General features: G+C 56.4%; 1 protein-coding gene across 4 annotated transcripts; it reads right to left on the reverse strand.

Annotated features, from left to right (window-relative positions):
- Positions 1-1,537: 1,537 nt before the first annotated feature.
- Positions 1,538-10,271, reverse strand: C3H14orf180 (chromosome 3 C14orf180 homolog). 4 transcript variants are annotated; one of them, XM_074067045.1, is made up of 6 exons: positions 9,958-10,270; positions 6,063-6,158; positions 4,768-4,894; positions 2,919-3,048; positions 2,478-2,513; positions 1,538-2,065 (listed from the first exon to the last, which is right to left on the reverse strand). In XM_074067045.1, the coding sequence occupies exons 3-6, from the start codon at positions 4,876-4,878 to the stop codon at positions 1,830-1,832; spliced, it is 513 nt and encodes a 170-aa protein (XP_073923146.1). In that variant the 5' UTR covers positions 4,879-4,894; positions 6,063-6,158; positions 9,958-10,270; the 3' UTR covers positions 1,538-1,829. The 4 variants fall into 4 exon arrangements, with proteins under 4 accessions (XP_073923146.1, XP_073923145.1, XP_073923147.1 ...); XM_074067044.1 differs by lacking the exon at positions 9,958-10,270 and adding an exon at positions 8,576-9,055; XM_074067046.1 differs by lacking the exon at positions 6,063-6,158 and having other exon boundaries at positions 9,958-10,271.
- Positions 10,272-12,037: the final 1,766 nt, after the last annotated feature.

The following is a 12,037-nucleotide window of genomic DNA, read 5'->3' on the forward strand; positions in this document are numbered from 1 at the left end:
CCCCAGGAGAGGTGTGCATCTTTGAGCAATTTTTATTCAAAGACAACTGGGGTGTAGTTCTATGTACCTTAGAGAGCTGGGCACATATTTCTGCAGCTTTTGTGGTGCATATTGGCTGTGAGGCAGGGAGTCTCCCACTTGCCCCTCTCTACAAAACAAGGAGATGCCAGACTTCTCCCAGGCATGCGACCCCACCCCCTGAACCAGGGTGGGAGGCGCTGCCTCCAGCCCACAAAGGGCTGAGCTGGAGGCCCATGACCACCTCGTGGACTCAGGCCTGTGACCTCACCTCTCTGAGCCTCTGTTTCACCATCTGGCATATGGAACCATGATTTGCCCATCCTCTTCTGTGGTGGGGCGAGATAAAACAGGTCCTAGGCAGCTGGTCCAGCACAGGGGTGTGGTAACCATGGGGATGACTTATGCTCCCCATCTTCTCTGGAAACAGGACCATGTCCACTGGGCTCCTCTACCCTGGGCCCCTGAATTCTGAAGCTGGAGGAGACCCTGGAGACCACTGTCTGGGTACCCTGAGTCCTGGAGAGCGGAAGGATACACCTGGAGCAGTACTGGGGTTAGCTGGGAGTCTGGGAAGTTCTCACCAAGGAGGACGAGGACATGGCCCCAGGGGCTTGGTGGGGCAGCCCAAGTTCTCATTAATGGCAGTCCAGGGACTGTGGGTGGGAGCCCTACTGAAGGAGGGATATTCCAGGGGTGACCAGACTGTTGTAACAGCCAAAGTGGATTCTTCATGGATTTGTCCCCACTTCTTGTTTCTATGACGGTCCCAAGACTGGAAAGGTTGCAGGTTTTTTAATAGAAAGCTACCTTTCTATTAAAGGTGTTTCTTGCTGCCCCAGACACTGAGTACAACCACTGTGCCTGCGAGCCTCAGGCCAACTGAAATGGCCATCAGATGATTGACCCAGGTGGTCCAGTGCCTCTGCCAGCAGTGCCTCCTGGTGTCTGACCAAGGGCCTCCCTGCATTGTTCAGGTCTCCCCCTGTATTTGGAGTCTGAGGATCCTGGAGTTTGTCACTAGGCTCCTCTCAGCCCCACAGCTTGAGTGCCAGAGTCACGTCTACAGAGGGTTGCAGGGACCCATGGGCCCCGTAGCTGCTGGTCAGCCCTGGCTTACCTTGGGTTCTGCTGTGTCTCCCACCTAGCAGACCTGGGCACCATGGCAGTGTTCTGAAGGCAGCAGGGTCCAGGCCTTTCACTCTTCTCTATTGTCTCTACTCCACACCCAAAACAAGTCCCCTCAGATCTGAGCTCAGGATGGGACCCCAACACTCTCAAGGGGTCCCTGTAGACTGTGGAGGGTAGCCTCTCCCCTACTTCCAAACCCTTTTCTCCCGACCGGGTTCTGAGTCTGGGCCCCAGGCAGGTCTTCAGCAGCAGGAGGCTGGGTTCTGCCTTCTCTGAGCTGTCTCACAGATGTGGGGCAGGGGGACTTCCCTAAGTGGCTACACATAGCAACATCCAAAGGGACACTGGGAGGATGAGGCTGGGGCAGGAGCATGTGGGTCCCCAGTGATCAGTAGTCAAATCCTTTCTTTAATAAAATCTCACAGTGGATTCTGACAGAACAGAAGGGTAATGCTGACTGGTGTCGGGGGGGCATCTGCTACGCCAGGCCATGGGTGACCCTTTCTCCCAGTTGGCTCTCTTGCAACAGCCCCTCAGGGTCCTCTGCATTGTGCTGGCTAGCAGGGCTCTCTCCTGGGTCAGCTTCAATGCCCAGGTTGTCAGCTATCCTGAGGACCACCCTGGACTCCCCCACCATGGGTCCTAGGGCCATCCAGAGGTGATGGGTTGTCTAGCGTGGGTCAGAGTTGCAGGAGGCAGCGCCAACAGGTGAGAGCCATATGCCACAGGCGAAGGATGAGGACGAGGAGTCGGGCCTGGAGGTCCTCCAGGGCCATCATGATGGGCCTGGCTCGGCCACAGTATAGGCCCAATGCCACTCCAAGCAGGACACACACAGACAGTCGCAGGAACAGAGAGCCTCTGTGCGGTGTGGGCTGGAGTAGGGGGCTGCCGTGGGATGCTGACCGGCTGGGCACTGTTGACCAGAGGGCCAGGCAGGTCAGTTCTCACCAGTGTGGACTGGTGAGGTGTGCCTCTTCCCGTCCCAGTGGGGCTGGTGAGGAAGGCGTGAGGGGACACTCACGTGCCCATCTGCTGACCTGTGACTGGTGCTATTGGGGTCACTGGGAGTGACTCCCATGGGACATGGATCTTACCCCATCCCTGCCCCAGGCTGATTGTCCATGGGGGGTGCTGTGCCCACTTGGGTTTGTCAGGGACCCTAGCCAGGGGTGTGGCCCAACAGGATTGGAGCAGCCAAGGGGAGAAGCCAAGGAGGGATTCATGGTCACTGGGGGGTGTGAGAACAGGGGTGGGCTGGCTGCACTGGGCACTGCTCATGGGGGTAGAGGTACAGGGCCTGGTAGGGGCTTGGGCTCAGAACGCACCCTTGACAGTGGTCTTGGCATCCCTGCTGGCGATGTCTGAAAAGAGACCACAGATGCCTCAGTCCATCTGGTGCCCCCAGGCCCTCTCATCTCAGCCCAACCCCCACAAAGGACTCTGAGCTGGCTGTCATGGTGTGGCCACTTGGCCCTACAGGTGAGAGGCCCCCCTCCTGCAAGGTCCTCCCCTTCTCCAGAGGGGAATAGTGAGGGAGAAGCTGTGGGCATGTTCTGTCTTGCCCGTTCCACCAACCACAGCCCTATGTCCAGATGACCCTGTGTCCAGGTCTTGTTGGATTCTACTTGGAAAGGCAGGACAGGGACTATAGTCCTTCCAGGTGGCCCTGGGCCCTACCAGAGCTGTGTGGGTACTGTTTCATCCCCACCTTGTCCCACCCAACCCTTGCGGCCAGTCTGGCGGGCTTGCCCCTGTGTCCCTCTTACAGTGGATGGCCACCTCCAAGGGCTCTCGGAAATGCACGCGCCTCGGTGTCCTCTGTGCCTTGGCCCCACAGGACCCACGCTCCGGCTGCCTCTGTCTCAGGATGGAGGGGGGGCACTTCCTGTCACCCTTCTGGGATTGGGAGTGGGAAGTAGATGGCCGTAAGCCCCTGATGTGGAAACTGGTTGACCTGACCAGAGTCCCTGGTGCTTCGTCTGGGCTTTGGGCAGAGGCATCTACTGAGGAGGACCAGAGAGAGTGTGGAGACCACCAGACCTGTGTGGTGAGGCCTGGATGAGGCTGCGACCAGCAGGTCCATGTCTCAGCCTAGGCTATGTCTCCCCACCAGTCCCAATAGTAACAATGGACTAGGGTGCTGGTGACAACTGACAACCTGTTGAGGACAATCTGTGCCAATTTTTTCTGGAGCTTGCATGTACAAAATCTCACTGAACTACAGAAGTCTTTGTTAGGGGGCCCTGAGGCCAGGCACAGAGAAGCCAGTGACCAAGGAGCAGGCTGGTGGGGCGGGGGGATCAGGGTCCAGAGCTCTGTCACTGCTCAGCGGCAGTGCTTCCAGAACCACATCGTGTGTCTGACTTGAGACACACTGGGCTTTTGTCATTTTCCCCTGAACAGGGGCTGCTGGGTATCTGAGGTCCAGATGTGGAGACCACCACACCAGCAAGATGGCAGGGCTCCTTTTCCCTGAGGGGAAATTCTGGGCCTCCTAGCCTCCACCTCCTCTGTGTTGTCTCAGGTGTCTGGCTACTGTTCAGATTGTGAGAGGGGCCCTGAGACGTGGGGGTCACAGGGGAGGAGGCCCTGTTTTAATGGGGCCAGAGTTTGCAAGCTCCACCCAGGGGGGGCCTAGTCAGGGAAGTGATGTGGTTGGTTGGTGCCATTGGCTGGCTGCCTCCCTCTCCCTGGGGCTGTGCTTCACGCAAATGCAGAGCACACATATGCCCAGCCAGCAGCCACCTTCCTGTCCTGCTCTATCCACCATCTTACTAACCCAGTCCGAGCTTGGAAGAGGGAGCAGGGAGCTCCTGCCCTTTGTGAAGCTCAGTGTCCTTGTCTGTGACAGGGGACAGTAGGCTGTTCTGAGGGCCAGAGCAAAGAGAACTGGGGCATCTCTGCTCCTGGCTGCACACAGCCTGCTGCTTGGCCTTGGGGAGGCTACTATGCTCAATAGCAGATGGCCTGGTGCTGAGGTTTCTCCACCTTATCACTGACCCCTCCCCTCGGCTGTGGCCTTCTTGGGCTGGCAGGAAAGCTTGTGTCTACCTTAGTCATCAGGGCCTGAGGGTTGGGCCCTCTGCTTGGAGCCTCTGCCTACGCCTTGGTGAAAACCCTGTGATTTCACCTTCTCCTGGTGTCCTTCTCCCCGCTTTGTTCTGGACTGAGGATGCTAGGTGCAGCCTTGACCTGTCTAGTCCTGTCTCTTCTTTCTCCCTTGCTGTAACACACTCCTCCCTGGGCTAATCAGCTCTATAGCTGTCCATGGCTCCCACTTCCCCTATCTCAGTCAAGCATCCCTCTCTGTCCCCATCTTGCCATCCTCCCTCCATGTTCTCATGTGCTCTCTCCTGCCCTTGACCCTGTCTTGAGGCTACATAGACCCACCATGCTTGGTTCCCCCAGGCACTTTTGGTCATATGCTATACCTGGTGCTTCTGCCATACCAAACCTTTCAAGGTGACACCTACTTCTCTCTCCCCTCCTAGCCCCCAGTGCTGACCCTTCCTGGAGAGCAAGGACAGGGACTCTGCCTGTCATCTCACACCTCCCACCCTACTCCACCAGTAAAAGCCCAGCCCGCTGGGCTGGTGTCTCAGGTGCCCCCCTTACTCTCTCCTCCCTGGGTGTTGCTGAACCCCACGTGTCCTCTTCATTCTTTCCGGTCTGAGGTTGGTTTTCTGGCCGGGAGCTGTGGCGCGAGACTCGAGCTGCAGTCCTCATTTACTGGAGCATGGTCCTAAGATAAGAAAGATGGTGTTTATTACACAAGCAACACTTGTAGGGATAAAAATAACAGGAGGAGAAAATTTCCCAGGAAGCCACACCAGCTTCCCTGGCTCTCATCGTTCTCACTGACAAGTGGATCTCATCTTTCCTTCAAGGTGCTCCCACAGTGATAATGCCTGTTCCCTGTGGACTCAAACACCCCACCGTCAGCAATTTGCTCTGTGGACTGTGGTCTCCTTAGTTACCGCCTTTGACAGCTGTGTAATATTCCTTTGGGCTGATGTCTGGAGAGTTACAGCCACCCTGCATCTCTGGGAAGCAGGAAGTTTGCATCCTGTTATTGTCATTTTCAAGTTTTTGAGATCATAGATAAGGCTGAGGCAAACATCTCTGCATGGGCTCCTCCCAGAAGGGGGAGGCCCCAGCACTGAACAACAGCAGGGGACATTGTCAGGCTGGCTCCTGAACTCCTGGGGCTGCCCCTCAGGACTGCCCAAATTATTGTTTCTGCCTCTCTCTGTCCTCTTTCAGTCTTTGTCTGTCTATCTCGATGACTCTGATTCCATCTTTCTTTCTATAACTCTGTGTCTGTTTCTCTGTGATTCTGTCTCTCTCCATATATACCTCTTTCTCTCTGCATCTCTCTGTCTCTGATGCCATCTCCCTGTCTGCCTGATTGCCTCTATATGTCTCTGTCTCTTGTTTCCTTATGTCTCCGAATCCCCCTATGTCTCTGTCTCTAATTTTTTCTTTCTCTGTATGTCTCTGTTTTCATCTCTCTGTTTCTGATTGCCTCTCCCAATGTCACGTTGCTTGGTGCCTAGGTATAAGTGGTACCTCCTCTTTCTTCACCCTTGGCTTGTCCCTCTTCTGCCCCTGAGCAGGCCCTCTGGGGTGGTCCAGGTTCCTTGGCCTCTACGCTCTACAACTCTGCTGAGATCTGGGTAGGGGAAGTCAAGAAGTGGATGCCAGCCCTTCAAGGGCAAGGGGAGGCAGGCAGTACTGAGCCCATCTACCTCCATGTATGTGAGGAAACGGAGATCAAAGAGGGCAGCTACAGAGAGACTGATGCCAGGGGCTGCACAGGCTGGGTCCTCTCTGCCCCTTCCCTGCTGGATAGGGTGGGGTTGGGGCACCTGCCTCCCTCCACCCCATCCAGGCTCTTACAGGGTCCCAACTTGGACTGTTGGTGGGTATCATTGCCCCTCAGTAGGCAATGACTTCCACGTAGTCCTGGCTTCCGTGGATCATCCACCGTCATGGACCCCCGAGGACTGAAATCAGATGAGAATGAGTGGTTTGGCTTGTTTTCACTAGATTCCCCAGAAGGAGTAGCTGCCTCAAGGGCTGACGCCAGGAACCGCCATGCCATCTTCCACCAGGAGATAACAGAGCAACTGTGTTGGAGATCTCAGCAGCATAAATATTGCAGCCATGGCAATGACTTCAAAAGGGAACATTTTCTTCTCCCTCAGCATCAAGTTTTATTGCAAATGGAGCCAGGACAGGAGCCAGCTGGTGGAAAGGCAGGGAGAAAGGCTGGCCTATCCTCAAGTCCCCTTCTCAGGGACTGGGCCCTGCAGAGGCTGGGTGAGCAGGCCTGGGCTGGGCTGAGTTTCTAAGAGCTGAGTTCACCTGGAAGGTGAACCCATGGAATCTCTGAGCATTGCAGCCACAGAACCAGCCCTATGTTTGAGGACACTGCCCGTAAGGGTGGCCTGGACAGCCTGTTTACAGAGAACTGGGCCAGATGGCACTGGGAGGGCCAAGGGCTTTGCTGAAGCTTCGGGCAGGGTAGGACAAGGGGCCAGTGGCCCCATCAACCTCTCAGGCCCAGGCCTGGGCAGAAGGAGGAGCTATGCATTTGATGGTGGTTCCAGCAGTTGCATAGCCCAGGTTGGCCCTCAGCCAGCCTGTGCAGGACTGTGCCCCACTAATGGGAAAGAGGCCCGAGAGGCTTGGGCTGGCCAGAGCCACATGGGGATGTGAGGGTGGATGCTGTTTCCTGTACCTCCACCTTACTGCCAGCAGCACCTGCCATGAAATCCTCGGGTGGGGTCTGCCAGGGAATTGTTGGACAACAATGTGTGTGTGTGTGTACACATGTGAGATTGTGTGTGAAGTGTGAGAGTGGGTACACCTTTGAATCTGCAGGTAAATGTGAACGTGTGACTGTGCTTGTTTGGACACAAGCACATGAGAACACGTGATTGTGTGCACACACATGTGTGTGTTTGCAAAGGTATGTGTGTATACACATGAATGTGCCATGTCCAGGCATATGTGTGCAAGGAGATATGGTTGTGTGTGCATGTGTGTGTCTGTATGTATGCATACATGTACAGTTGTTCTGCTTTGAGGAAGTATGCAGGAGGAAGTGGGGCCTTTGATGTCCCCCAGGTCTGACATGGGACCTGGTAAATGTGACCTTGGTTGAGTGGCATAGCTCCCTAGGGCTTGTGTGACACAGGGAGGGTGGCTCTGGCACACTCCACAGAAACAAGCAAAGCCTGCTGGTGCTGACTGCTGCCTGCCCGCCCCGAAGAGGAGGCCCCAGTCCAACAGGGACAGGCTGTAACTCGAGTGCATTTGCTCTGAGGCTGGCTCCTGACAGATGGGTGATAAAGTGTGGAAAATAGTTCTAAGAGCCTGGGGTCTGTGCAGTGTCAAGGCCACACCATGTTGGCTTGGGGAGGATGTGCTGCTCCTTACTCTGGGAAATGACCCATGACCATTTCCCATCTGGGGGCCCAATTCCCCTGCCCTTGGCCAGTGAAGGGCACAGTCCTCCTGGGAGTGGGCAATCCAGACCCAGAGCAGGAGTGCCACCAGTCAGCTCTCAGGGTGGGACTCGTTGTGCTGGACACTGGAGCCCAAGCAAGTAGCCCATCATCTGCTGCCTTCTCAGAGCTCAGACATCTCTGTGGAGAAGGGGCTGTTGCTAGAGCAGGCCTCAAGGGTCTTGACCTAAAGGGTCCTGGGAGTCCTGTCCATTTCCCTCACTTGAGATCTGGCCAAAGCTGCATCACAAGGACTCTCTAGGCAGTCTTTTGGGGTTGTCTTGAAGCCTTTGAGAGTCAGTGACAGCCCCAATGGCATGTCTCTCCACATCCCTCCTCCCACCAAGATCTGTCCCACCAGCCTCTAAAGTCTGTGGAAGAAGGCCTGGCTGGCTACACCTTTCTGCTTGATGGGAAGACTGCTCTGCCTGTAACCTGCCCATCACCTGTGATGTGTCTCCATCTTCACCAAGGGTCCCTGGGGGTGGGCATGGCCCCTAGGGCAGCAGTTGGCATGTGGATGACCCCAGTGCCCTGCCCGCCTTGTACAGGAGGGGTCCTGTCTCAGCTCTGACCATGACTGGCACCATGCTTACCCCCTCAGCATCTTCCTGTCTACCCCACACCCCAGCACTGTGCTGGAAACATGCAGGCCCTGGGCTCCAAGACCTAGAGGGGCCAGTGCTCCGGAGGCTGCACAGCACTGGGCTTTCCTGCTGCCCTGCAGCCTCCTCTGGGGTAGCCCATGGGGGCCTGGAGGTGGGCCAGGCTCTCAGAGAGCCAGAGCCTCCCCAGGGCCTCCTCGCCCTTATACAAATACACAGGCACACATCACACACACATCCACGCGTGCCCCCCCCATCCCCGCCTCCCCGGCCCACACACACACGCATTCTCAAAGCCCGACCCACCTGGGCTCCAGCAGTGCTGTAGCCTTCCTGCATGTGCGGGCCCACCTGACCTGCCCCGCAAGCCGCTGGTGATCAAAGCCCCACACAGGGCGGGAACCGGAGCTGCCGCTGCTTGCAGACCAGCCGAGAAGTTTCCATTACAGCAACTCCGGCAGTGGCCTCAGCTGCCTGAGGGTCCGGCCACCTTTCTGCTCTCTGGACAGCTGGATCTCTAGAAAGAGTCACCCTCAAGGCTTGGCCCCAGGTAGAGTTGGGCCCTATCCTGGGTACATAGGCAGCTTGGCCACAGGGCTTAGAGACAGAGCTGAGGCCGGCAAACTTTGCCTTCTTCAGCAGGAAGGAAACAGGAAGCCGTGGACACCCCACACTGGCCTCCCCTCTGCAGGGTGGGAGCAGAGCCCAGGCCAGGCGGGGCAGCAGGTCTCCCAGGAAGGCTTGTTTCTCCCGGCCCAGCATTCCCAGCTGGAAATGAGCTGGCAGCTCCCCAGATAACTTGCATTCCTGACTTAAGCAAGAGGGAGAACTCCAGGGGAGGCCCCTGACTGGATTGACTGCTGCTGGACTTGCTAGGCACCCACTGGCCAGTCCCATGCCAGATACTGGGCCCACTCATCTGGGGTTGTATTTAGCTTTTGGGGTAACAGTAGTCCCAGTGACGGCTATGTGCCTGCTGTGTACATGGGGTAACTTGGAATAGGACGCAACTGACTTTGGCCTCATGGTGGGTAGACCCCCCCCCAGTGTAGGCCCTAGCTGAGGTGAGACCTGAGGAGTCACTCCTTCCCCACATGTGAAATGGGGGTCATTTGCAACTGTCCAGGCGCTGTAAAGACCAGTGGGCTTTGCTGCAGGAGTGTCCAATAAGTGGAGCTCCTGAGTCCGAGGGGCTATGCCAGCAGTGGGGCAGGACAGCCATGACTTCCACTAACTCAGTCAGAGGAGGCTGGTTCTTTTGGGAAAGGCTGGCTGCTATGTGCCATGTCTGCTCATTCAGTCCCTTGTTCCTAGGAGTGCAGTCCCTTGTCCTCCATTATGTCCAGCACAGCTCTCACCATTTGATGGCATTTGGGACTCCTGTGGATGCTCCCTAATACTCCCAGAAACAACTGAGCCTCAGACAGCATGTGGGTGAAGGGCCGTGGAGGGCTCTGTGGTCAGGCCTGGCTGTCCCTCTCTCCTCCCCCATACAGATGAAGAGACACAAAGTTCAGAGGGGACTGGGGCTTCTGAGGCTATCAGCTACCCTGATTTGCATGGAATGGTCCCCACTTCAGGGAACAAACCCCTCAGTCCAGAGTGAAAAGGAAGGGTGGCCACCCTGGAGCGTGTCCAGGGTCACTCTGTGTGTTTGTGACCTGCTGCCCCCCTTGGCAAGTTCTTACCTGCTATTGGGAACTCTGTGATCTCCGGTGGTAAGTTTAGAATCCATCTGCTCTTCAGGGCTGGTTCTCTCACTAAGCTGCCTCCTGGATGTACAGAACTAATTATGGGGTAGAGCTCAGCAAAGTCCTGTCCCATCTTGTCTGGTAGTCCTCCACCTTGGCAGTCAGGCCATTGGCAGCACCTGCAGGTTGTTCAGGTGACAGGTCCACCTACTCTCCCTCGGGCACTGGTCTGGAGGGGCTATCTGCCCATCTGCAGGGCTAAGCTGTTGCTGGCCTGCACCCCAAGCTAGGCCCCTCTGCTGGATTGTGGAACATGTCCAGATGGCAAGGGCTGAACTATAATTACTTCTCCCCTTTGGCAGAAATGGCAACAACCCCGTGGACGGGCTGTTGGCCCCAGATCTAGTGGGAGGTGGCATTTCCCAGGCCCATGGTGAACAGTGGGCCAGGCCTGAAGACAAGGCCAGGGGTCAGGGCTGATGTTCTCGCCCCTCTTGGCCCAAATGTGGCCTCCCAGGCTAATTCCAGAGCTGTGTAGCTGTGGTTTGGAATTAGGGGTGGGCTGGGTAAGTGAAGATGATATGGCGGCTGTAGGAGAATGAGGTGACCTCAGAGCCCAGCCCCTAATTAGAACTTGCTGCAGAAAGGAGCACCAAGGTGGAGAGCCCAAAAGGCATCCTGCCCTGGGGCCACTGGAGGAGAAGGCAAAAGACAGGCACCAAGCTGTGGACTTGGGGCATACTGGCTGAGCACCAATAGTTATCAGCAGGAAGGGATAGTGTCTGGGCCAGAGAGGGAAAGCCGGGACAGGGTTTGTCCTGGTCTGAGCACACTGTGCTCTCTGTTTCACCTGCCACTTGCAGCCGCCCTGTCTGGCAAGTGTTGAGTTTGCCCCTCATTTGTAGCTGAGAAAAGTGCTGCTCAGAGAGGTGTGGCAACTGCCCAAAGTCACACAGCTAGGAGCTGGTGGACCAGTTCAGGCTTGGTGACCCTTGCTCAGCAGCCTGTCTGCCTGTGCCTGTGGCATCCCTGCATGGGATCAGATCTGAAAAGGGCTGTGTGGGATTGGCCTCCAAAAGTGGGCAGACTCCTGACTGGTTTGTGGGGTTCCAACCAATTTGAGGGGCTACCTGAGGAAGTATGGAGAGGCCTTACCCTGGGTTGCTCCATTAGGAACGGGAGTGGGGGAAGGAGACACATCTTGCTCTGGTAAAGCTGCAAGACCCAGGAGCCAGCTATGCCTGGCTGGACGGCAGTATGAGCAGAGGGCCGCACTGGGCAGGGTCCTCGGGAGCTGCTGTCTTCATGCCAGGGGAGGGTTTGCACATCCCTTGCAAGGGCAGACAGGAATGCTGAGCTCTATCCTCACAGGTAATGTGGGAGCTCAGGGTGTGGCTATGTCCAATAAAGCTGTATTTACAAAAAGAGGAGATGGGTTGGATTGACTCCTGGGTTGTAGTTTACTGACCCTTGTGCTATGGACATTGCCAGGGAGGGCTGGGGGCAGAGGTTGTCCTATGCAGCTTGGCTTTGTGGGAAGAACAAGACCCTGGAGCCAGATAAGACCCACCTCCCCGTGAGCTCTGACCCAGCTTCTGGCTCAATGAGGCTATAAGCCACCCCCGCTGGGCATAGAGCAGGCTGCATAGCCCCAGCCTGGGAGCTCCGGGACAGTTCCTTCCTGTCTCCTCTTCTTGGCCAGAAGAGACCTGCAGGTCTCAAAAGCTGCCTGCTGTCTACTCTCACTGTCTCTGTGACCGTGCTCTAGCTAATTTATTAGCGTGCCTGAAGGCCTAGCAGTGCGTGAGCAGCATGGGCCCTCTGGCTCCAGCTGGTTGTGTTTCTCAGTCTCATCTGATAAAGCTCTCACTGAACCCTCCACATGCACCTGCATTGATTAGGACCCCAGTCTGGTCTCTGCAGGGTGAGATAAGGCTGATCTGGGGGACCCTGGGGAGGAGGAACCGGCCCTGCCGTCTTAGGACTGCTGCAAATCATGCGCCTGGGCTGCAACATCATCAAAGATGAAGAGCCCCAGGTTTGGTTGCACATCTGTTGCTGTCCAGTTAGGTGACCT

Source organism: Castor canadensis, chromosome 3, assembly GCF_047511655.1.
Source record: "Castor canadensis chromosome 3, mCasCan1.hap1v2, whole genome shotgun sequence".
Lineage (NCBI taxonomy): Eukaryota > Metazoa > Chordata > Mammalia > Rodentia > Castoridae > Castor > Castor canadensis.

What these genes read in the sequence shown, in the direction of transcription:
- C3H14orf180 (XM_074067046.1), bottom strand. Translation starts at nt 4,878, where the DNA reads ATGAGGACTGCAGCTCGAGTCTCGCGCCACAGCTCCCGGCCAGAAAAC. An exon ending in CAACACCCAGGGAGGAGAGA is followed by an intron (nt 3,049 to 4,767) that starts GTAAGGGGGGCA and finishes TCCCAATCCCAG; the next exon opens with AAGGGTGACAGGAAGTGCCC. An exon ending in TGCCAAGACCACTGTCAAGG is followed by an intron (nt 2,066 to 2,477) that starts GTGCGTTCTGAG and finishes TCTGGTCAACAG; the next exon opens with TGCCCAGCCGGTCAGCATCC.